The sequence below is a fragment of the Alternaria infectoria genome, assembly GCF_024043175.1.
Source record: "Alternaria infectoria strain BMP 0036 chromosome Unknown scaffold_4, whole genome shotgun sequence".
NCBI lineage: Eukaryota > Fungi > Ascomycota > Dothideomycetes > Pleosporales > Pleosporaceae > Alternaria > Alternaria infectoria.
This window is the reverse complement of record NW_026250693.1, coordinates 760,879-782,643: the sequence shown is the minus strand read 5'-3', so window position 1 is coordinate 782,643 and position 21,765 is coordinate 760,879. Positions and strand designations below refer to the sequence as shown.

Genomic DNA, 21,765 nt, shown 5'->3' with positions numbered 1-21,765 from the left:
GGTTGCTCACTATCGCGATCTGACTTGCTGACAGTTGGCGGCGTCGTTGACGTCCACCATGTTGTATAGCTCCAACTACCCCCACACTAGGCGTCCGTACCACACGGTCGCGTCTGCCATGCCATCACCGCCCGGATCAAACTGCTCGACTAAGGCCTGCAATCCAGACCACTTGGTGCAGAGTTGGGCGCCTTCGTTACGAACGACACGCCGTCAGCAAATCTCCCCAGGTTACGCCATGCATGTTGGTTTTCAGAAAGCAAGAAAAATGATGAAATAACAGGGTGGATCTGATCCGAGCACCGTTCTCGCGACCGTTAGCGTGGAGATAGAAGGACCAAACTTCGCCATCGCTATCCTTGCCTTGGTCCTTCGACACGAAGTGCCGTAGTAGTTCAGTAGTACATGGGTTCGGCGCCAATCATTGGTATTACATTGACATGGTTTGGCCCATATGACTTCATGGCATGTGAAATGGAAGTACCAGCACTGACACATCTCAGCTCCAGGACATGCAGGCAGACTTTGTACGCGCACGTGCGTCGCTGCAGCCCTATGCTCGACATGATCCAGGTAAAGCGAGCGGCAGGGCAAAGTCGGGATAAAGGCTTTCTTCTTCTCAACGACTTCTCCCGTTCTCCCTAATATTATCCGAACGCTGGGATTGCTTGCTTTTGTCAGCGGGCGACTGCCGATTAATCAAGTTCATTATCGTCTGGACACCGCATTGGACCTGGTGCTCCTTGTTAGCATTATCGTTTGATCGGCTCTGTTGATTGCTAGTCATCTTTCGCATTCGCATTCGCCTCATCATACTGCCACCTTCTCATCTAGAGACCTTTGCTCATCCCGGATTTGCATTTCCGCGTTTTGCTTGTTCTTGTCACCTCTCAGCGCGCAACGGACGTTTGTGCATCTCCACCAAAGCTCCACTCAAAGCCAAGACTGTGCGTTTACGAACGTCAAGATAGACAACACTATCAAGAAGCCTACGGAGCCTGCGAAAGAGCTTGATGCAAAACGATGCAGCGATTTACTCCAGCCGACTCGCCAATGTTTCTTCCATTACCTACTAAAAGTCATGACAACTTCTCCTACTATCGAGTCTTTCTTGGTTCGTTATCAGTTGTTTCGTTTCATCGCCTCTTCCGCTGCCGGGCACAATCCCTGTTTCGTTGATGCTGGTTCGTCGGAAACTCTGTGCCGAATACATTGCATGGTTTGTTAGCCGCGGGGAAATTCTGTAACTTCGCCTCCATGGTCGCTATCTGCTTTACGCAACTGTCACGATTACTGATTATTTTCCACTCACATGTTTCCAGAGATATAAAAATCTACTCAATGTAATGCGGGAGCTGGCGGTCCGATGCATTCTTGCCAAACATGGTAATTGAAAGGAAGCCCCTTCGTCTCTAGTGCACCAATTACGACCATGCTAGGACCTTGGCTACTATATTACCCCACAACTAGAGTCACTTCAAGGTACGATTGCCGTGTGATCCAATTCAAAGCGGAGAGCCCTGTGCCGCTCCGCTTCGAGTAAGTATTGAGCGTAGTCGCAACGGATTCCTATAAGTTATGTGGCAGCGAGCCCTACATAGTAATGGCTGCACACTCGCCGAAATCGAAGTCCCATTTCAGCATCATGAAGATACTCCCCATACTTGCCCTAGGCGCAGCTGCGACAGCGTTGCCCTCAGCAATCGATCTGTCCCCGCGAGCCTCCATCTCAAAAGCCGATGGTCTCAAGTTCAACATTGATGGTGTTACCAAGTGTAAGTCGACAGACCGCTAGCCATCTTCGCACCACTCATATTGTCATTAGATTACGCTGGAACCAACTCTTACTGGATCCCTTTCTTGACAAACGATAACGATGTCGACGTAATCATGGGCCACCTAGCCACCTCAGGCCAGAAAATACTCCGGATATGGGGTTTCAACGACGTCAAAACCATTCCAGGTTCCGGCACAGTATACTTCCAGTCCTTCTCTGGATCTACCGCCACGATCAACACAGGCACAAATGGTCTCCAGCGCCTCGACGCCGTAGTCAATGCTGCAGAAAAACACGGAATAAAGCTCATCATCAACTTTGTAAACAACTGGACCGATTACGGGGGCATGGCCGCCTACTTCTCCGCGTGTGGCGTTATCAGTAATGCGCAATGGTACACATCGACCAAATGCCAGACCATGTACCAGGCGTACATCAAAGCTGTCATTTCGCGTTATCGCAACTCCAACGCTGTGTTCGCGTGGGAACTGGCCAATGAACCGCGCTGCAGTCTCTGCCAAACATCGGTCCTTACGAACTGGATCCGCCAAACGAGTGACTACATCCGTTCTCTCGACTCAGATCACATGATCACGGTCGGCGATGAAGGCTTCGGCCTTCCAGGTGACGGCTCTTACCCCTACCAGTACACCGAAGGCATAGACTGGGAAGCAAATTTGAGATTGGGCAACATAAGTTTTGGCACCTTCCACCTGTACCCGGATAGCTGGGGAGTAAGCAACTCGTTTGGCGACGGCTGGATTGAAGCGCATGCTCGGATCTGTCAAAAGCTCAACAAACCGTGTCTGTTTGAGGAATATGGCGTACCCAAGAAGGAGGACCACTGTCCTGTGGAGGGGGGCTGGCAGAAGACCAGTCTGTCGTTGAGAGATAGTGGGATGGCGGCGGATTTGTTTTGGCAGCTGGGAGATACGGGGCAGAGTACGGGGCAGTTGACGCATGATGATGGGCATACGGTTTATTATGGGAGTGCGGACTGGAAGTGTTTGGTAGACGAGCATGTCAAGGCTATCGGGTAGAACGCAGGCGTGAACCCCGTCCCGTGTTGGTGCTTTGCTAGCTCACAACGCGACGCGTGGAGGGGCTGAACCCCAACACTCCACCATGTACCACATCACCAAACCCGATTGATTCCGCCCAAGGGTTGTCACGCATCACCAGGCCCATTGAGACACCCTGATGTCGTCTGCCTACAGCTTGGCAATGATTGTTTGCAGTGCTGCGCAGGGCATATTGCAAACTGCAGAAGGAGACACAAGCTTCGTCAAGCTTGCCGAACGGCGAGACATGCTCACAAAGCGCAAGCAGCCGTGATTGACAGCTGCGCATTCGCTACCGGTTAGAAGAGGCACTATGGAGACTATGGACCACTACGAGGCACAGCAGAGTGGTCTGGATGTAGTTTGGGGGCCATAATCAAGCGCCACAAGCGAATAGCGTGCAGCCGCCCAGAGACAGCTGAACGTGCGTGCAACCGCAGCGGACAGTCGGGTCATCCCTTGAGGCCTTATTCCTCAGGCTTTTCGCCGACTAACCTTGCGATGTCGTCTCTTCTCTTTGCGACAGTCTATTTCCTCGATCCCCTGTCGTGAAGTCTTGCCGTCGCATCCAAGCTGAGCCGCTCACCTGCAGCCCCAGGTCATACAAACGCGGCCTCGCGCAGCCTCCCGCCAATACCGACCGCAAGAACACTATAAGAAGAGAAGGCTGAAACGTAGGCAACAGCAAGAGGGGCGCTATCCGCCAGGCATCATGGTCGACCGCCGGCCACTCATGCAGGAGTCCTCGGACCTCTCTGAGAGCTCAGACAACACGCCCGCCCTGCCTTCGCTCGGCTTCTCCAGCAACTCCCATACTCTCGGGCTTACTACCCCGCCGCCTGCGCGACCGCACTACGCACGGCTACAGAGCGATACCACCGCCGTTGGTCGCAACACACCAAGTATCGTACAGGAGGAGGACGAGGAAGAAGACATTGCAGACGGCTTCCAACGCGGCAAGGACAATGGACTAGGCATAGCAACATCCCCTGTCGCGACAACGCAGACCGCCAGGCGCGTTAGCATACAACCCATCCCGCGACGAGCCGTCGGTCCTGGCCCCAAGAGCCCGCCCACAAAGAGCCCTGGCGCATTCTCGCCTCTAGGCTCAGCCGACCCATACTTTGGAGGCTTCCCCAAGAGCTCAAATGAGTCCACACCCGATCTGCGACGAGACAGGTTCAGCCCCGATGTTGGCAGAGCGAGTCCTGACGTCGGCACATACGAAGAGTTTCGGCACGGCATACTCAAGAATGCAAAGCAAAGCAACAGCAGCATAAATGAGTACGAAACATACATCCATTCCGCTGATACCGATGGACTCCGAGGAGGCGGCGCCGCTCCCTCGATCAAGTCAGCATACGAGAACGACTTTCGCCCAATTCATGAATGCGCGACGACACGAGACTTTTATCACCCACGCATCACCTGGCTCAATCTGTCTTTGATTGTCATCTCGCTGTTCTCGTGCTTGTTCTCTGGCATCTTCTTGGCCCTGGCTATCCGTGCTCCTCACTATGGGCGGCGCATTACTAGTCATGGGCCTATCACGCCCGCCGATGCTATCCTACTCACGACGGTCATGGCCAAGCTTATTGAATTGTCTTTTGTGACGGCTTTTGTGGCTTTCCTTGGACAGGTGCTTAGTCGGAGGGCGTTTATGAAGGACCATGGGAGGGGGGTTACGTTGTCGGAGCTTAGTATGTGGAGATGGGTCGTTCAACCAGGTAAGCAACTTCCTGTATGGATCGCACGTGAGACGTGCTCTGACCTTTTAATATAGGCACTTTGATCACCCATTGGGAGACTGCAAAGTATGCTGGGCTGTCCTTTCTGGGCATACTGAGTTTGCTGAGCGCTGTTCTGGCGACGCTTTACTCATCTGCAGCAGCAGCAACTGTCCAGCCCATGCTAAGAGATGGTAATTGGGATAACGGCCTGGTCTTGGCTGGCCGTGTCAAGAGCGATTTCGCAAACATCAACTACCTCAAGGAAATGTGTCAGACACCCATTCGAACCGACCAGAAAGCCCAAGGAGAAACTTGCCTACAGATGGAACACGCTGGCCAAGGATACCACAACTTTCAGCGCTACCTCTCGGATTGGGATCTATCAGCCAGGAACGGCAACGGCACTTCAATCCAGAAGCTACGCCCGCAGGGCTTTGGGCTTCTGTACGAGAATACTACGGTCACCGGGCAATGGATCGATATCGTCAACACTACTGAGGTTTCCCAGAAGCACGGTAGGGTCATCAATAATGTGACAATGGCAATGCCTCATTCAGGCGTGTTTGCTGCTGCCCGCGACCAAAGAAACGGGATTTTGCAACCTGAAGAGCTAAACTCCGAAGGAACTTACTCGTTGCGCGCTTCAGTACCGTCGCCAGTATTGAACGTACTGTGCGTAAACATGAACGAGACAGAGTTAGAACCTATCGTATACGCCGCTTGGCCCAACGATGACGAGGTCGATCTTCTTTCTTGGGGAAACGTTCCTGGTATCAGGGACAACGCGACCACAACCAACAAGACTGTGGTGGATGAGATCTTCGGCTGGGACGTCAATGACACAACAACCACGATGAACTGGCCGCCCGTCTTCGGCAAATACCCCTTGCCTTTCAACACAATCATGAACCACACTAGCTTTGCCTGGGGACGACCTGCAATCTATTTGCTAGGACAAGGAGGACCAGACGATGTTGGTATGGATGGGACAGGCATCTTCTCATTGTGCAAGTTACACCTTACAGTGAGACCGGGATGCAGTACACGACATAATGTTACAGGCTCAGGTGCGACTATGGAAGCACTTTGCGAAGACCCCAACGACAAAAAGGCCTTCGTCGAGACGGGCGACGAAGTCAGCGTCAATACAAAGGGCGTGGCTAATTGGCGCGACATAGGTACTGACTGGTCCAACAGTCTGTCACTCGGCACAGGCCTTATGGATGCAAACGCGAGTACTTCCAGACTTTTGACACAGTTGGTATTAAAGCCTACCAATCCGGATCCAGAAAACCTTCAGGTCGATCTTAGCAATGCCATACCCAGTTTAGGGGAGGCTCTTGCTGTTCTGGCGGGATGTACTCTGCTGTTGAGTATGGTGGATACTCCCTTTGTGACATTCTGGGTACGCATCTCTTACGTCTTCCATTGTTGGCACCTCGCCGCTTCCTGCCCTCTGCAAGCTGACTCGCTGACCCAAACCACAGAACTATTCCCACCCTATGCTCGACGAGTACCAAACGCAATACTTCAACGCCTCGCTCAAAGCCCAACAATATGCATCCGGGGGCATGCCCGGCGCTTCGAAAGCATGGGTACTCATACTTGCTCTCGTCTTCGCCATGAACGTCTTCGTCCTCATCTACTTCATCTTCCACCGCGGACTGGTAACGGACTTTTGCGAACCGCCCAACCTCTTCGCCCTTGCCGTCAATTCGCCTCCGTCGCACGTCCTCGCCGGCTCCTGTGGCGGCGGCCCAGAAGGCAAACAATACATGGTGAACTGGTTCGTAAACCACGAGGGTAACCACTTATACATGGAGCCCGGCGAGAAATCCCATCTCCTCGGTGGCCATGGCCACGGCCAGCCGCACGTACATATGCATGCCCATACCCATGGACCAATGCACGAAGCTCCACCAAGAGAAGTCAAAGGTGTTAACGGCGTCTTCGCTCAGATAGCCGAAACGGTCAAACGCAGATTCAGTATGAGAGATCGTTCTGCGCCGACAAAACTACGGCCTGCTAGTGGAGTGGAGAGTCTCAGACCCCCTGTGACTGTGAGGCCCGGGAGTATAGCGTCGGATTATGAGATGGAGGATGGGCAGACGAGGACGTCGAGGCAGTATCAGAAGTTGGCGAAGAGGAGGAGTATGCTCTGAGCTTTGGGCTTGGGTGGTGTGGATATGTAATGTTTATATGTAATGAATCACTAGACGTCTACACGTCTTCTTGATTGAGCAGCGTAATCTTACAATAGAGTGCGCAAAGTCAGCTTATTGTGAACTACTCGTAACCATACATTCTATAATGCTCATTGACAAACACCACCTAGGACAAGCACAAGGGTACCCGATGCATCCGCAAAGGTGAGCTGTATGTGTCACACATTAGCCTGAAGCAGTCCATGTACTATTGATGTTTGTATGCTGCGAGAGTACAAGTGTATTTGTAGGTAGATCTATGGCAGCTGCGAATGCCATGTTCTCCTCGCTGCTGTCCCAATAGCCTGATTATACGGCTTCCTCCTCTGCACATCGCTGTCACACCTTCCCATCTCATTCGCCATCGCTTTATACGGTCTGTGTAGTTTGGCGAAGTTGTAGTAGTGTTGAGATCGGGTAGGCTTACTCCTCTGCCCGACCCTCCATCAAGTGGCTGCCCCTGAATGGGTTGCTTTGGCTGTCGCTTTTTAGTGTCGTGAATGGAAGCTTCGACTAATTATTGCGGACCTTGTAACCTCCATCTGCGGGAGTGCCACCATTTGGTGACTTTGGCTGTAGATGTTCAGTTTCGTGCTGTAAAAATACGATTGAGTGTGTGCGAACCTTATATTCTCCATCCCTAGGCTGAGGATCTCCTCGTTGCTTCAGCTACAGTTGGTTAGAATCAGACCGCGCAGTGTATGCTTGATGTTGCAATGGCCCATCATGAAGCACCAAGATATCGGTTCAACTGCGCAGGGCGGTATAGTGGATCATGCGTACCTCTCTATCATAGGAACACATACTAGAGACACTATTGCAATAAAGTGCAAGAATTAACGGAGTGTGAAAGAACTTTCGGGATAGTTGTTGTTTAAAGATTGTCAGGAAAGAAGGATGCTTTGCGCAAACGAGGGATAGAACGGTAGTCTTATCCAGAGACCCTCGAGCGGGAAGCGACCTGGGGCTTGAACAGCTGATACGATATTTCCACCCACTAGCTACCAGCCGAGAGACTCATCGATAGCTATTCGTCAAACTTCACCGATGAGATATCCACCAGTGGACAAGGCTGGCTCCTTACCCTATCAATATAGCATGGGATACACATACCCCGCTCTTACAGGCGGAACGTTGGGTCTACGCGGTACATGTAGGCTTGGAAGCTATGATTGTAGCCTATAGTACTCGAGGAAGGAGCGGGGTGGCTCTCTGCCAAAGCCACGTTCTTTGCTATCGGAGTGACGAAACGGCGACACGGTCCGATGAATGCCGAGCGTCAAGGCATGTGCCATAACACAATATCCATGCTTTGAATGTGACAGACAATGGAGGTGAGAGATCATGATCATGATCGGGGGCGTGGCAGGTGGTAGTGTTATTGGAATAGAGCTAAGTAAGGTCAGATCAGTCAGAAAGACCTGGGTCGCGATCGTTCTGTAGAATGCGTGATGGGAGACAGGCTAGAGGCCTTGCGCCTCAACAGAGGTCTAAGCAGGTTATGCCAAAAGAGCTTGTTATGTAAAGAGATCTATATCGCCAGCGTAGAAATGAGTGTGAACAGTAAAGAACCGCAACGAAAGACACAAAAACAACACAGAACCCTACACGGTACCCCCGATAGCGATCAACGCCATCATCTACACACAAAACCCAGCCTCCCCAACATCCACACATTCTCATCGCGCCGGTGGCTGTGTCCAACGCCCCAACATCTGACCAAGTGCCCAGTTCCATTCATTAACAAAAGCATTCGTGAGCTGCGTGATCTGATCCGCAGACGGCGTCTGACCTGCCCACATAGCTGGCTGCGATGCTTGGTAACGCGCATAGTATGGCAGCAGCTGGCTATTTAGAAATCAGCAAACGAAATCGCAAGCTATTGCAGGTTTTGGAAGGCGTACTCAGTCTGTATCTTGTTCAGAACCAACCAACACAGATTCCATGAGCGGTTGCTTGCGGGATCCGCGTAGACGCGTCGCTTCGCCTCGTCTAGGCAGTCGGAACTACGGATGGGTAAGCTGATGTATCGGAAGATGTTTTGTCATTTTTTCAATGCATGTTGGGCGGCTTACCTGAACGGATAGTTCCTAGTCAGTCCACGAAGCTCGGTCAACAGGCCATGCGACTCGACGTAGTACTTCCCTAATATACACAATCAGTTTTCAATCTACTCTTACCAATACTGTCGATACTTACAAGCCGCCGTCATCGGCTCACTGCAGTCCGGTGTACCGAGCTTTGCAAAAGCCTGTTCGACGCGAACGAGTTCAACGATGGTGTTGAACTGGTGAGATCGAAGCGCTTGGATGTATTGTGCCTTTTCCGCCTGTTGGAGTTTAGTATCCGGAAAAGGGTATTAATGATCGTATAGCGGATTCTGACGTACGGAAGTGATCTTTCGGCTGGAAGACATTCTGGCAAACTGTGGAACCCGGTATCTACGCGCTGGTGGGATATAGTATTCGCTGTGATTGGGACTGGTAGAAGATTTAGGATCGATGGACATGTAATAGCAATTCGAACCCGAGCTTAACTGAATATGGGGTATTGAAGTTGATGTAGGAGGATGTATGGGAAGAACGACTTGCTGTGATGAGTCCATCGTTTGTTGAAGACAGTCAAAGTATTATATAAATCTTCTCCATTGCTGATGTTGTCGTAGGAGTGGCCCTCTCAGCTATAGTCATCTCATAGCCAATGTATGTGTCGTGAGGCATCCACGGAGAGCCACATGCAAGAAGGCTCCATGGGGACGAGTTCAGCTCTCGACGCCATATCGTCATAAGAAGCTATAGGCTTCCCAAACAACAGTGCCAAGGGTAGGAAGGCAGCTGTGAATTGTCGAATGCGGAAGCATCAAGTAAGATTATGAATCCTTCGAGGAAATATGAGATAGCCCTCGTCCCTTTAGGCCTCCGTGCGCTTGATGTAGGTCCGGTAGTATTAGCATCGTCTTCTTGATAGGTCAGTCTGCTTGCAGCAATGGGTCTGCGACACATCAAACACAAGTGCTGTGGTCAGATTGTGGGTCATGAACAAGGGCTATGTGACTTGGTCATGGCTCTCGCGGCCCGGTCGATCTGAGTCCAAGAGCCTTTGTAAAGATACTGTGATAATACCAGCCACATTCTTGATGCCGAGAGTTTGGATTGATCACTCATTGGTCGTGTATTCAACATGTTTCAACCGTGTAAGCAACAGTGGATCGCTTGAACCCTAGCAGCGTCTTCAACGCCATCATCGCCGTTGTACGTTGCGGAGGATATCTTGTATCAGGTAAGTGCCATGCTGAGGACCAACGCGCAGCATGGTAGCTGAGCTCGATGTTGTCGATGTGTGGAGTGGGTAGGTAGGCGCAATCCTAACGGAGAGTGCGAAACATGTTCGGGAAGTCAACTTTCCGTTGTATATCTGGTTATCTCGACACAATGAGAAAGAAGCTAACCAGAATATGTCGTGAGGCTGAGGCTGATATTCCCATATCTGCGCTGACGATGGAAGAGTTCATGGGATCCGGATTTGGCCGCTGTGGCTGGTTAGCTTGTGGCTGAGTATCGCACCCTCGCCAACTTCACCGCTATTATCTCGCAATGCTCACGCAATTCACGATTGCTAACAACACTGCTCCCGGATAGCTTTCTTTCCGAGGGGTACCTGACAAAGCCACTGCTGAGCAACCGCGCGTTTAGCATTCCGCGTTCCATGTTTGGAAATGTCCTTGGACGTCACGATCCCCATCTCACCAGCCACGCGCATAAGCACGACGTTGACCCTCAGTCTCGGGACCCGCGATCCTGGAAAAGGCATATCAATCTGGACAAATCTATCGCGATTGATTGAAGCCATTGGTAGCCATCGCTTAGCACACGCATATTGGCCCTTGAGGCTGTATCGGCTTGTCAGCAGCTCTACGTCAGAAAGAGCCTCAAGACACATGAACTAGTGTCTGAGTGCGCATGACTGGAAGCCGCCATGTTAAACTTCTGATGATCCACCGCTAGAAGGTATGCTTGTTGCATCTCACCTCATTCTGCAGGGCTGCTTTGCAGCTACCACAAGACTCAGAGTTGGGAGACCACATGCTCCAATAGAAGAAGGTCAAACTGCTAAGTGGTAGATGCAGTTGCTCGTCTGGCCCCATGAATATTTCAGCTGCGTTGTGCCAGCCCCCGTCCTGCCACTGCTTAGCGATTCCATTCTATCTTGCGACTGGAAGGTTTCTAGACTGATTAGCTCCTGATCACTCACGCAGATCGACAAGATAGCAATCATTGGGCACCAATGCTTTCGAATGGACCGGACGGCCACCGATGATTCGTAAAGATTCATGTTGATAGATTCTTTTACATGAGCAGGCAGAAGTCTTTCGACTCCGCAGTGCGTTTGAAGTCGTCATCCACCTTTTACACCCAGACACCTAGACCCGAGTGGTCTATATGCTCAGCGCCATGATGGAGTTTACGATGTCGTTGTCGTTCTCCTTGAGGGCCTTGACGGCCTTCTTCCGCGAGACGCTGGCCTGCTGCATGACGAGCTCGATGTCCTTGGCCTCAAGACCAGAGTCGTCGATCTCCTCATCGTCGTCCTCCTCTTCCTCCTCGTCCTTCTTGTCCTCGACAGCCTTGGCCTTGCCCTTGCCGGAGTCGTCGCCGTGGTCGTGACCGGCGTGGTCGTGGGGCGCGGACTCGCCCTGAGCGAGCTGCTGGGCGGCGGAGGCCTGGGCCTGGGCGTTCAAGTCCTCGATCTTGGCCTCACCGAAGATGCTGGTGCGGGGTCAGCAGGCGGCTTGTGCCATTGAGGGGCAGCGACTCACATCCAGGTGTTGCTTGAGGGCGACTTGTAGACGTCCGGCTGGTTGATAACAAACAGGACCTGGTAGGTGTGTTAGCCTGGTACCCTGAACTGTGTCTCTGGTCTGCCCGCATCTCGTGTTTGTTGACTGCAGCTCCCCCACCAATTGCGCGGAAAGCACTCACGTTCTTCGGTCGGCGGAGGGTGACGCGTGTGATGCCGTCGATGTGCTTCAGGCCGAGCTTGGCAATGGCCTTGCGAGCTTTCTTCTCGTTGCGGGAGTGGACGGCGACGGAAGAGCCCGCGGGCACGTTGACCTCGCCCTCCTCGTTCTCAGACTCGTCGCTGGACTCATCCTCCTCGATCTGGACGTTCTTCTTCTCGGGCTCGTCGGGGAGCTCTTCAATGCGGGGGTTGGCCATTTTGTCGGTTTGTGGGTGACGGCAGGTGGTGGTGGTGCTGCAATATCGAGCGTCGCGGAGTTGGGGTCGGAGCTTCCAAAAATGATTTGTGGGCGGTTTAGCGCGGGCAGCTCTCACAATTGGCAATGACGCCCGTCACAAGCAACAATTACTCTCACAGCCTATGTCGCGCAATTCACAAAGACGGGCAGTTCAAAGGGGGTATCAAATTGCAATTCTAGTTGCACTGTTCGTGTGTGTTCATGAATTTGTGGATTGAACTCTCTTGCTACATGTGGAATGCATGCGAGAGCCGAGTAAACCGTTCCCAAACCGAATTGCACCGTGCCAAACATTGGACTTATTCGCCCTTAACCAGGCCTTGAATTTTTGAATGCCTTTGAGGTCGCCTTCGGAATGCTCATGAAATGCACCTCATGCCTCTATGCCACCTGCATGCAGCGATCACCACAACGCCTGTCTCCCGACAGCATCGAGACTACCTATGCCTTTGCGCTGGCGCGGATCTTGGCGAAGGTCTTCTGAACCTCGAAACGAGCCTGTGTTGTTGTTAGTCTATGTTCCCGATTCGCATCCGGTGTACCGCGTCTCATCCGGATGGTCGCATTCGACGACACAGGTACAAGGCAGAACGTACCTGCTTCCTCATCTTCATGACCTTGAAGCGCTCAAAGTCATTGAGTCCCCGCCTCTTCTGGATAGCCGCACGCTTCTGGGCCCATGAGCTCTCGTCGAACTTTTGCTGGACCTTGTGCTCCTCCCACTTCTTCGCGACGTGGCCGTTACCCGAGGCACGGGGAAGCTTGGGGATGACGATGGGTGTAAGGGAGAGTTTCGCAAGCGCGACTTCCTGGCGAGGGACAGGGGCCTTCTCGGAGGGACCTTGGAGGAGGACCTATGTCTGTGTGAGCCGCTGAACAGCACCCGGATCGCGAATTTTCCATACACGCTTGTGGTCGATGATCTCGACGATGACAGCGAGGCGGCCCTCGAATGCACCCTCGTTGAAGAGGACCACGCGGCCGACCTCTACCAGCCTCCAGGCACTCGTTGTAATTTCGGCGTCACCCATTTCGTCGATATGTGCTGCAAGAGAATGTTAGACGGAGAGACACGTGGAGTATTGCTGCGTCGAAAGCGTACCGGTCGGAAATAGGAGTCGGTGTTGATGTTCTTGTCGGGAGTAAGTAATGTCGGTCGGTGGAGGTTCGAAATTCAGTGTGAGCCCGGGGCCGTGCACAAGCGAAAGGCGCCTTGGCGCTAGCGCCGTCCTTAAAGTTTTCTGCGACCGCGCGACTTCCATCATCTCCTCCAGCACCGCGGGCACCGCAGAAGCACCACGCTCAACTCGACAGCCGTCGCGACTTTATGCAGTCGTCGACGTGGCTATTACGACCACTTTACCTCGCACCATGCGCTCTGCAGGTGCAGACACGACGGACGCGACATGCGCCGAGCTAAACTACTCCAAAGACCCATAGCTACGATCCAACACCCATAGCTCCACTGGTATGTTTCTCACCTCCACACTCCTCCCCCATCCTAGGATGACATAATTTGCGATTGAGCTCGGCGTCGGAGTCCCTCGCCGGGGTCTCTTAACGGCGTCGAAGTCATGACATTCAATTTCTTACATATTCTGAGCTTGCTTTACCCATTCAGCTTCATCACCGCATAGAGTTTGCGACAAACGCTGACCTAAACAGACGCTTAGATACCCAGCCAACAGATACCTGACATCTGACGTCGCTGTGAGCCTGCTCATTGCAAACCCATGTCGACATGCGACTGCAGTGCCGTCACTGCACACGGCTATTATACACAGGTCAGTTCTTATTCTTCAACCTCACCGCCCCCACTCCCAATGATTACAACATGCAATAGATAGTATATGATTTCTATGATTACTATTTTATCACCAAGATCACTGAAGGGATCCACAAACACGCTCTGCTTGATAACGCTCTGTTTCGATACAAGTTACTAACAAGCCTGCAGGTAAAATCTCGTGTGTACGCAAGTACGCTCAACATCGCTGCATGTGCCAACTGCGCGTTCTGTCTTCGTGTCAAGCCTTGCTTTTAGCCTTCTTCAATCAAGTTTGGCTTGTCCGTGTTGGTCACGCGCGCATGTGATGAAGGCGACCAAAGTTGTGAAGAAATAGATCTGCACGATTAAAACAATCCTGTATTGTGCGATATGTCAGGCAGGTCGCAAAGGTAAGTGCTATGTAGGCCATGTAGGCAGGGTATTCGCTCCGTGATCTATCATATCTAGCTAGTCTCAATGAAAACGTCAATCAGCATCTGCATCATCTTCCGCGATTCTCTGCTCTGGTGTCGTCGCTCTCCTTCGTGTGATTTTCCTTCCGTAGTTTCGGTACAGGTTCGTTAGCAGCTCCCTCACCACGTCGCTGAATGCTGTCCTTGCGTCAAATTTGCTTCCACCGTACGGGAAGGGGACGATCTTGGACCAGTCGGCGTTATCTTCAAAGTAAAACTCGAGATCAAATGCAACCGCATCCTTGAGCATGGCCTTGAGCGTCTCTCCCTTGTGACCGTTGACGTCTGCCCACGCCCACAGTGCAGGGTCGTGGAAGTTCAACGTGCTCGACGCCTCTTCGGCGAGGATCTGTGCGTTGAAGAGTAGGTGGCGGATGATGTTGATGTCGCAACCACAATGTATGACAGCATACTGCAGTAGCTCGGTAGTGATGACTTTCTGCACACCCAACAGCACAGCAAGCGCTGCCACCGCGTGCTCATTACCCTCCTTGATCGCTTCTTTCATGCCCGATTTCGCCACTTCACCTGCCATACTACCCTCCCAATCGATCTCTCCAGTCAGGCTAACCAAAACGTAAAGCAGTGACGCTTTGTCCTCTGTCCATGGCCCATGCAGCAACTTTTCTGGTATGTGAAAGCCTTGCGCAAAAGCGAGATGAGGGATCTTGGTGAACTTGTATGGCCATAGTCCGTCGAAGTAGGACACTCCTGGGATCGTAACTCCAGTAGCTTCCCAGGCCTTCCCGCGCAACTTGACCATGGCATCTTGTGCGCGTTGCACGTATTTCAAAAAGAAGTCGTAGGTAAAGAAATGGCAGGTCAGGATGTTGGACTGGAGTGAGGCATCGCTGGTGACGAGTCGGTCCCGATAGTTGGTGCGGTGATCGACGGTATGGAAGAAGGCCTGCATAGTGATGCTCATCTCTATGGCGTGTGAGGAGAGTTTCGCGCCAAGATCCCGTGAGCAGCGTGGAAGCGCTGGGTTCATGCTGTAAAGAAAGATCATTTCCAGCAGTTCCGTGGGGAGTCCTTGGAGCGTCGGCATGGCGGGCGTATATTCTTTTTTCTTGCGGGCTGATTTCGTTTTCCGTTGACCTTTGAGTTGAGATGTGGATGTTGAAGAGTTTTGTGCAGGTATGGTAAAAGGTTTACTTTTGGAGGTAGCAGCATATGCTGGGTGTAAGTACTTCCTCTTCTTGCCACGCACGATGATAGGTGTCAGTTCCATCGGGTACTTATGAGCGGCTGTTGCGACCAGGCAGCACTCAACAGTAAGCCACTTCCGATTGCATGCAGCATGCACAAGGTAGATGGATCGGGAAAGGCTCCGCGTCACCTTTTGGAGATCGCACTGTGCGCCACGTTTTGGTGCACGGGCCCGGTGTGGCTTTGCCGCGGCGTTCCTGGAGCTAGCGTTAGCTTTCCGCTCGTCTTCCTGTCGCATAAACAAAAGACCCGAGGAGATTGACGCACCACGCGCGCGTGCACCACGAACGGAAAAGCGAATCACCGAACGAACGACGCGACCACACCGAAGAGATGCAGGTCCATGCAGTACCCGATTCCGAGCGCGCGTTTGATTCGACTGGGAGGAGGCTGCCCTGGGGGATTGAGTTCGCAGAGTAAGTCATGTTTCACTGCCATTACCGAATGGAGCCTTCTGCACGCATGAGCCTAGTCATGCGACAAACAAGACTACAAAGTGTTCTTTATACGACATTCCTCTTCTTCATGCTATCTTGACGCCATGGACGACCTCAACTGGGATTCACCCATAGATTCGGACACACAGCTAACATCGATCCCTGACAGTCCCGATCAAAATCAACGGCGCGTGCCAGAAGAGAAAGGCCCCTTTGGCAAAGCACGGAAACGCGGCACCTCACGAGCGAAGACACCCTTGGGCGCCAGCAACGCAGCTGACGAAGCGAGACTCTACAACCAGCGCACAGAAGATGACATCTTCAGTCGTTTCAAGGCAGACGAGGACAAGAGGCGCTCGGTATCCGCGCGGCCAGCCGGTGCACTACCACCATCAGCTTCGGCACCAAACCTCATAGACGCAAGCAACGGACTGAACGTTTCGTTCGCAGCAGGCGCATCAACGAACGCCACTTTCGCACAAGAACCCAAGGAAGTCATACTATACGGCTTTGGCTCCGAGCAGCAATGGGCTGCGATAGCACACTACGAGAAGGTTTCCAACGGAATGATCTACGAAGAATACGACCGCGAGCCACCCAACCCCAGGCTCGGCTATAGTCTAGCAGCGCAACGCTCGACGTACTACCCAAACTTGGAACCGAAATACTTGACCAGGATCAAGACATATCTTGGGGGAGACCACTGGGTCAAGGTGACTTTCGATAGTGCGGAAGCCGCTGAGCGCGCATGTCACTACAGTCCCAAGAACATCCAGGGCTACACAGTTTACGCAGAGATGTACAGAGGGACAGGACCACAAGGTGGTGACCGGCCGTTACGCGCAGAAGGAGGGGGAATGTCCCAAATCGCTTCACCCAACACCGTATCTTCAGGCACCTTAGGACCACGCGGTGCATCTCAGTCTTCCGCAACAGCCTCATCTGCCACAGCAACGGCCTCCCAGCCTGCAGCGTCACAGGGACTTGTATCGCAATCAAACTCGGAACCAGCCTGGCTGAGGAGTACAAGCGGCGCTTTCCCAAGCCATCTCGACGACATGCCCGTGGAACCCATGTCTCAACCACGCGAAATGCACCAAGCTCTCGACCCAAACACCGTTCCCGCGCATGCAACTACCACAGCATTGAACCCCCGTTCTCAACGCGCAACCCTGCGACTCAAGGGCGCAAACGTGAAGCCCGCTGTGTTCCTCCCACAAGAAAAGGCCTTCCTCCCCGCAAAACCCCGCTGGCAGCAAACAGTCGGCTCGGTGCCTGTCATTGGATGGGTGATTGGCTCAGGACATGGTATCATTGGCGACCATGTACCGAGAAAAGAGGACGGAACTTTCGACGCAAACAATGCGAGTCTCTACTGGCGGGTGTGGTATATGGTGGACAGTTGCTTCGGTAGTGACTTTTGTGGGGTCAGGGATGCGGAGTATGATGAGTAGGGTTAATTTCAGGTGGGGGCATTTTTTGTAAGACCAAGGGGTATTTGATAAGCATTGGGCGGCGTTTTCGAAATGACAATATAGCGATGTGACTTCTAGTGCTTGGAGGGTTCGGTATCAAATGCATATGTAATGAAATACGAGTGGCATCCTCAGCAGAAAGCGTTTCTTTCGTGATGTATGATTTGCGGGGTTGTCCATTCATGTAAGAATTCATGCTGTACAAGTCTCGAGGTGGCTGCGTTGAAATCAATATGAGCAACGCAGGCTGAATGATGTAAATGGTCAAAATCTAGGGTGCATTTCCACTGTCTGGAACTATTCACAAATACGTAGGTAATACAGCCCAGATCGGGTACATCTCGACTACATGCAAAGAAGATGCTTAGAGGACGGAAAGATCGCCAAACTTCTCCTGCGGGGTTGTTAGCACTTGCATATGAACTGTCTTGAGTGTTCCAGAAACTTGCCTTGTAGCCGGGAACGGCCCAGCGACCCTTGGAGACGAGCTGCTCGGTGCGCTTGTCGATCTCGGGCTGAGCAGCTGCGACCTCGTCCTGTGATATCTGTCAGCCTCTTGTCCCTCACTTGCCCGTAACCGTATATACGTACAACAGTGAGGTCAGCGAATGGCCTGGCATCCTCAATGTTCTTCAGTGTCTTCTGGAGGTCGCTCAACTCCTTGTCGACAACACTCTTGGTCTGCTCTGCGCTCTGGACGGCCTGGGCCTCGAAAGCCTCAATCGCCTTGATCTGCCTTCCTACATCGTATGTCTGGGGCTTGAAAGCGTTGAACTGCTTCTCGATGTCGTCGATAACGGCCTGGTTCTTGAGGATGCCGCGGTAGTGGTTGAAGTCGACGGTCTGGGACTGCTCGGAGAGAACGGTGACTTTGCGACGCGCATCGTCGTTGCGCTTCTTGAAGGACTGGAGGGCGGCGGCGGTTTGGCCCTTGAGGCCGAGCTGGGTGCCCAGCTTGGTCCAGTCGAGCTTGAGGGCTGCGCTACGCTACAAGAGGGGATATGTTAGTTTTCTTGTTCTGCATTTCGGAGGAGCCATTGCGGGTGGGGGGCTACTGCCGGCGCAGCAATTGGGCATTCGAGAGCTCCGACGGGTCTTCTGGAAGGGGTGTGACGTACTCCGACGGCCATTGTGATGGATTTAGACGGGGATGCGGTGGTTTCGGTTCGGGAGGGTTGATGTCCAAGTTCTTCGCGAGAGCTCGGAACAGCGCCGCCAAGGATCTGGTGCACGGGCCATTCGACTTCCGCCTCGATCGCGGCCATGTTCCCCCAACATTACCTTTCCCATTCACACTCTACACTTCGTTGCTACATTCTCAACCAACAGTCTAGACCCGAACAACTCTCATCAACATGTGGATTCTCGACTGGTAAGCCCCTTGCTATGTGCCTATATTGCTTTCTTACTGACCTCGCTCCAGGTGTAAGTTAACTACCCTCCCTCGTTATGTCCCGAACTGGATGGACGTATGTGTTCGTTGCCGTAGCACGGCAGAGCAAGATTCCTCCAGCACTCTCTCATAGCACTGCTGTCGCCTTCCGAGGTCAACGCCTACAACATCGCGCAAGGAAATATCAAGGCCAGGCTTATCACATGCGCATCGACACTATACCATCGCATATGTCCCGAACACCTGCCGGATCAACCAATGGCTTGCTTGGAACATAGTTGAACATGGGCTGACGTTTTGTAACAGTCTGGGATGTTCTGTCCTCGCTTGGACTCATGAACAAGGTAAGCAGGAGCATAGTCTCAACTTCACTACTCGGGCTAACACATCGTCACAGCATGCCAAACTCCTCTTTCTCGGACTGTACGCACTTCCACATACCAGCCAATTCAAATACGTATAGCTGACTAGGCTCCAGTGACAATGCAGGAAAGACCACGTATGGCTACCAAACTGGACACGCGAGCTTTCGCTGACACGATTAGGCTTCTGCACATGCTCAAGAACGACAGGGTCGCTGTCCTGTAAGTGAGATCTGGCCTTATTGTACAACTACCGGCTAACATATGGTCCAGTCAGCCGACTCTGCACCCCACTTCCGAAGAGCTCTCAATAGGAAACGTCAAGTTCACAACCTTCGATCTCGGAGGTCACGCACAAGCCCGCCGACTATGGCGCGATTACTGTATGTCAAGCCTGCCTGATCGGTTTGCATAAACTAACAATGTCCCAGTCCCCGAAGTTTCCGGCATCGTCTTCCTTGTTGACGCCAAAGACCACGAGCGTCTCTCCGAGTCAAAAGCCGAGCTCGATGCTCTTCTCGCCATGGAGGAGCTGAAGAACACTCCTTTCGTCGTTCTTGGAAACAAGATCGACCACCCCGACGCCATCTCCGAGGACCAGCTCCGTTCCGCGCTTGGTCTATACCAGACAACCGGTAAGGGCAAGGTACCGCTCGAGGGTATCCGCCCGGTTGAGGTCTTCATGTGCAGTGTGGTCATGAGGCAGGGATACGGAGAGGGTATCAGATGGTTGAGCCAGTACGTCTAGGCGGATTACTCCAGCAATTATAAGCACGCTAGGCGGACACAAAGCAGCGGGGAGCGCATGTGGCTGCACGTTGGCTCTCGATGGTATGAGTTAGATGCAAGTACATGCCATGGCTATCACATGCGTAGTAGATGTACTCTTACGGGCGTTGGCGTTAGCTCTTGGAATAATATCATATTGCACACCAACACTCGTAGTACGGTGCAGCGAAGGCTGGGTCGGCCCGAAGCGAGCGAGACCGCTATGTCGGTGCGTAACTCCAGATCACGCGCGACAATGACTCTATTCCACTAGTATGCGTGATGAATGACAGATATCACGCATCGAATACGGACACCTAAGGTATTCTGTTCCGAGATCATAGTCGCTGACAACGGTTTAGCATGATGAAAGAAACGTAACTCATCTTTGCATGCAACTCCCATGGATTTTGGAAATGCAAATTAGCGATGAGACTAAAGAACGAATATGTACCGACACAGAGATGCCACAACTGTATAATCGTAATCAAGCGTTACAGATATCAAATGTCCACCGTTTGATAGGGTCTGATACCTCGATTTTGGTACGGTAATTCACGTAACCAGCTCAAGCATGAGTGCAATATCAAATGTGCTAGATGCGTTGTACCAGAATTCCGAACACCAGATATGGAAATCGTGAATGCGGTTTTGGACATCCAGAAACGTCGATTAAGCGAAGCTATCTCGTGTTGGCTTTTTGTGGAAAGGATAAAAGATAGAAAGTTAGATCACTCCGTTCATTACATTAAAACGAGTCTCAGAAATGGAAACACGGTTTTGGAAAACCAAGAGCGCTAATTAAACAAATCGATCTCGTTTGGAGCTTTTGCAAGGAGTCATCTAGAGGCGCCAAATGACTACTTGCTAGAGTCAAAAACACATTTCGGAACTGGGAATGCAAAACTAAGGAATCAACAGTGTTGACTGGATGCTCTGACGCTTCGATGCACCGTCATCCGAGCCTTTTGCGAAAGAAGCTTCAGATGAACGAAATGACGATATCCGTTAGCGGATATCATGATCTCGAAATCACAATTACAGTTCCAATAAGCCGTCTGCCTTAACTAGATGAAGCTTCAAACCCCTACTTTACGATGCTTGGGCACGTATTTTGTTAAAACGATTCCCGAGACTACATACGGAATCCTGGGCGTTGGTTCAATGTCTAAAGGCGATATTTCGCAGACATTCTCACGGCAAGACACTTCAAGAATCCAGTTCACGATGTCCATAACAAGAAACCGAGTTCTCAGTGTCGAAAGCAGGTCACCGCCCCTTCCCCAGGCGTTCTCGCCACCTTGACACGGCACAGTAAACCCCCAACCCGCTGGTTCGTCGAACAACCCGCCTCGACCAAACTTTGTCCCCGCGGAAAGCCGAAACCCCGAAGAGAAAAACGCACCGCCACAGCTAATCCATCTAGCCCTATTCACGTCCTATTAATATCCCTCAAGAACTAAAGAGGATTCGATAACACGCTTGCTAGATGCGCTTGCTGGTAGTGTTAGAGACGGCGCAAGCCTCCCAACGACTCTAGTGCATGCACGCGTGTCAATCGATAACGCGGGCTGCAACTTAATCTTTGGTGGTTTGACACGTTGGCTGAGGGACTGAGGGTGGATAAGTGGTTAGGGTGGGCTGTAGCTTGGTGGGTTGGGGTTATGGGGGAATAGTGAGGCAGAGACGGTGTGTGCATGCAGGATGGATTGACGACGTTTGTCCGTGGTTTTTCTTTTTTTCCCTTTGTTGTCGTCTTTTATTGTTTGGAGATATGTATACTGTGCCTTTGAGCTGTATCTGTTCCATTTGGTGATTTGGGACTGTGTGGTATCGTAGGAGCTGCATTGA

At 52.1% G+C, this 21,765-nt stretch overlaps 8 protein-coding genes across 8 annotated transcripts; 4 read left to right on the top strand and 4 right to left on the bottom strand.

The window, feature by feature from the left end:
- Positions 1-1,645: 1,645 nt before the first annotated feature.
- On the top strand, positions 1,646-2,817 carry J4E92_003264 (uncharacterized protein; the record flags this gene model as incomplete). Its single annotated transcript, XM_051494662.1, has 2 exons — positions 1,646-1,775; positions 1,826-2,817. The coding sequence occupies 2 exons, from the start codon at positions 1,646-1,648 to the stop codon at positions 2,815-2,817; spliced, it is 1,122 nt and encodes a 373-aa protein (XP_051354955.1).
- Positions 2,818-3,550: 733 nt separating this feature from the next.
- On the top strand, positions 3,551-6,730 carry J4E92_003263 (uncharacterized protein; the record flags this gene model as incomplete). Its single annotated transcript, XM_051494661.1, has 3 exons — positions 3,551-4,565; positions 4,622-5,973; positions 6,056-6,730. 3 exons carry the CDS (start codon positions 3,551-3,553, stop codon positions 6,728-6,730), a joined length of 3,042 nt encoding a protein of 1,013 aa, XP_051354954.1.
- A 4,477-nt stretch (positions 6,731-11,207) lies between these two features.
- On the bottom strand, positions 11,208-11,988 carry EGD2 (GAL4 enhancer protein; the record flags this gene model as incomplete). Its single annotated transcript, XM_051494660.1, has 3 exons — positions 11,208-11,538; positions 11,589-11,647; positions 11,752-11,988. The coding sequence occupies 3 exons, from the start codon at positions 11,986-11,988 to the stop codon at positions 11,208-11,210; spliced, it is 627 nt and encodes a 208-aa protein (XP_051354953.1).
- A 482-nt stretch (positions 11,989-12,470) lies between these two features.
- On the bottom strand, positions 12,471-13,060 carry J4E92_003261 (uncharacterized protein; the record flags this gene model as incomplete). The annotated part of the gene is made up of 3 exons (XM_051494659.1): positions 12,471-12,527; positions 12,626-12,883; positions 12,935-13,060. 3 exons carry the CDS (start codon positions 13,058-13,060, stop codon positions 12,471-12,473), a joined length of 441 nt encoding a protein of 146 aa, XP_051354952.1.
- A 1,223-nt stretch (positions 13,061-14,283) lies between these two features.
- On the bottom strand, positions 14,284-15,318 carry J4E92_003260 (uncharacterized protein; the record flags this gene model as incomplete). The annotated part of the gene is made up of 1 exon (XM_051494658.1): positions 14,284-15,318. The coding sequence occupies one exon, from the start codon at positions 15,316-15,318 to the stop codon at positions 14,284-14,286; it is 1,035 nt and encodes a 344-aa protein (XP_051354951.1).
- Positions 15,319-15,812: 494 nt separating this feature from the next.
- On the top strand, positions 15,813-17,370 carry J4E92_003259 (uncharacterized protein; the record flags this gene model as incomplete). Its single annotated transcript, XM_051494657.1, has 2 exons — positions 15,813-15,818; positions 15,952-17,370. The coding sequence occupies 2 exons, from the start codon at positions 15,813-15,815 to the stop codon at positions 17,368-17,370; spliced, it is 1,425 nt and encodes a 474-aa protein (XP_051354950.1).
- Positions 17,371-17,755: 385 nt separating this feature from the next.
- On the bottom strand, positions 17,756-18,521 carry ATP7 (ATP synthase d subunit; the record flags this gene model as incomplete). Its single annotated transcript, XM_051494656.1, has 4 exons — positions 17,756-17,785; positions 17,841-17,927; positions 17,983-18,378; positions 18,510-18,521. 4 exons carry the CDS (start codon positions 18,519-18,521, stop codon positions 17,756-17,758), a joined length of 525 nt encoding a protein of 174 aa, XP_051354949.1.
- A 598-nt stretch (positions 18,522-19,119) lies between these two features.
- Positions 19,120-19,894, top strand: SAR1 (COPII coat GTPase; the record flags this gene model as incomplete). Its single annotated transcript, XM_051494655.1, has 6 exons — positions 19,120-19,128; positions 19,182-19,207; positions 19,263-19,283; positions 19,330-19,368; positions 19,420-19,529; positions 19,578-19,894. The coding sequence occupies 6 exons, from the start codon at positions 19,120-19,122 to the stop codon at positions 19,892-19,894; spliced, it is 522 nt and encodes a 173-aa protein (XP_051354948.1).
- Between the last annotated feature and the right edge of the window lie 1,871 nt (positions 19,895-21,765).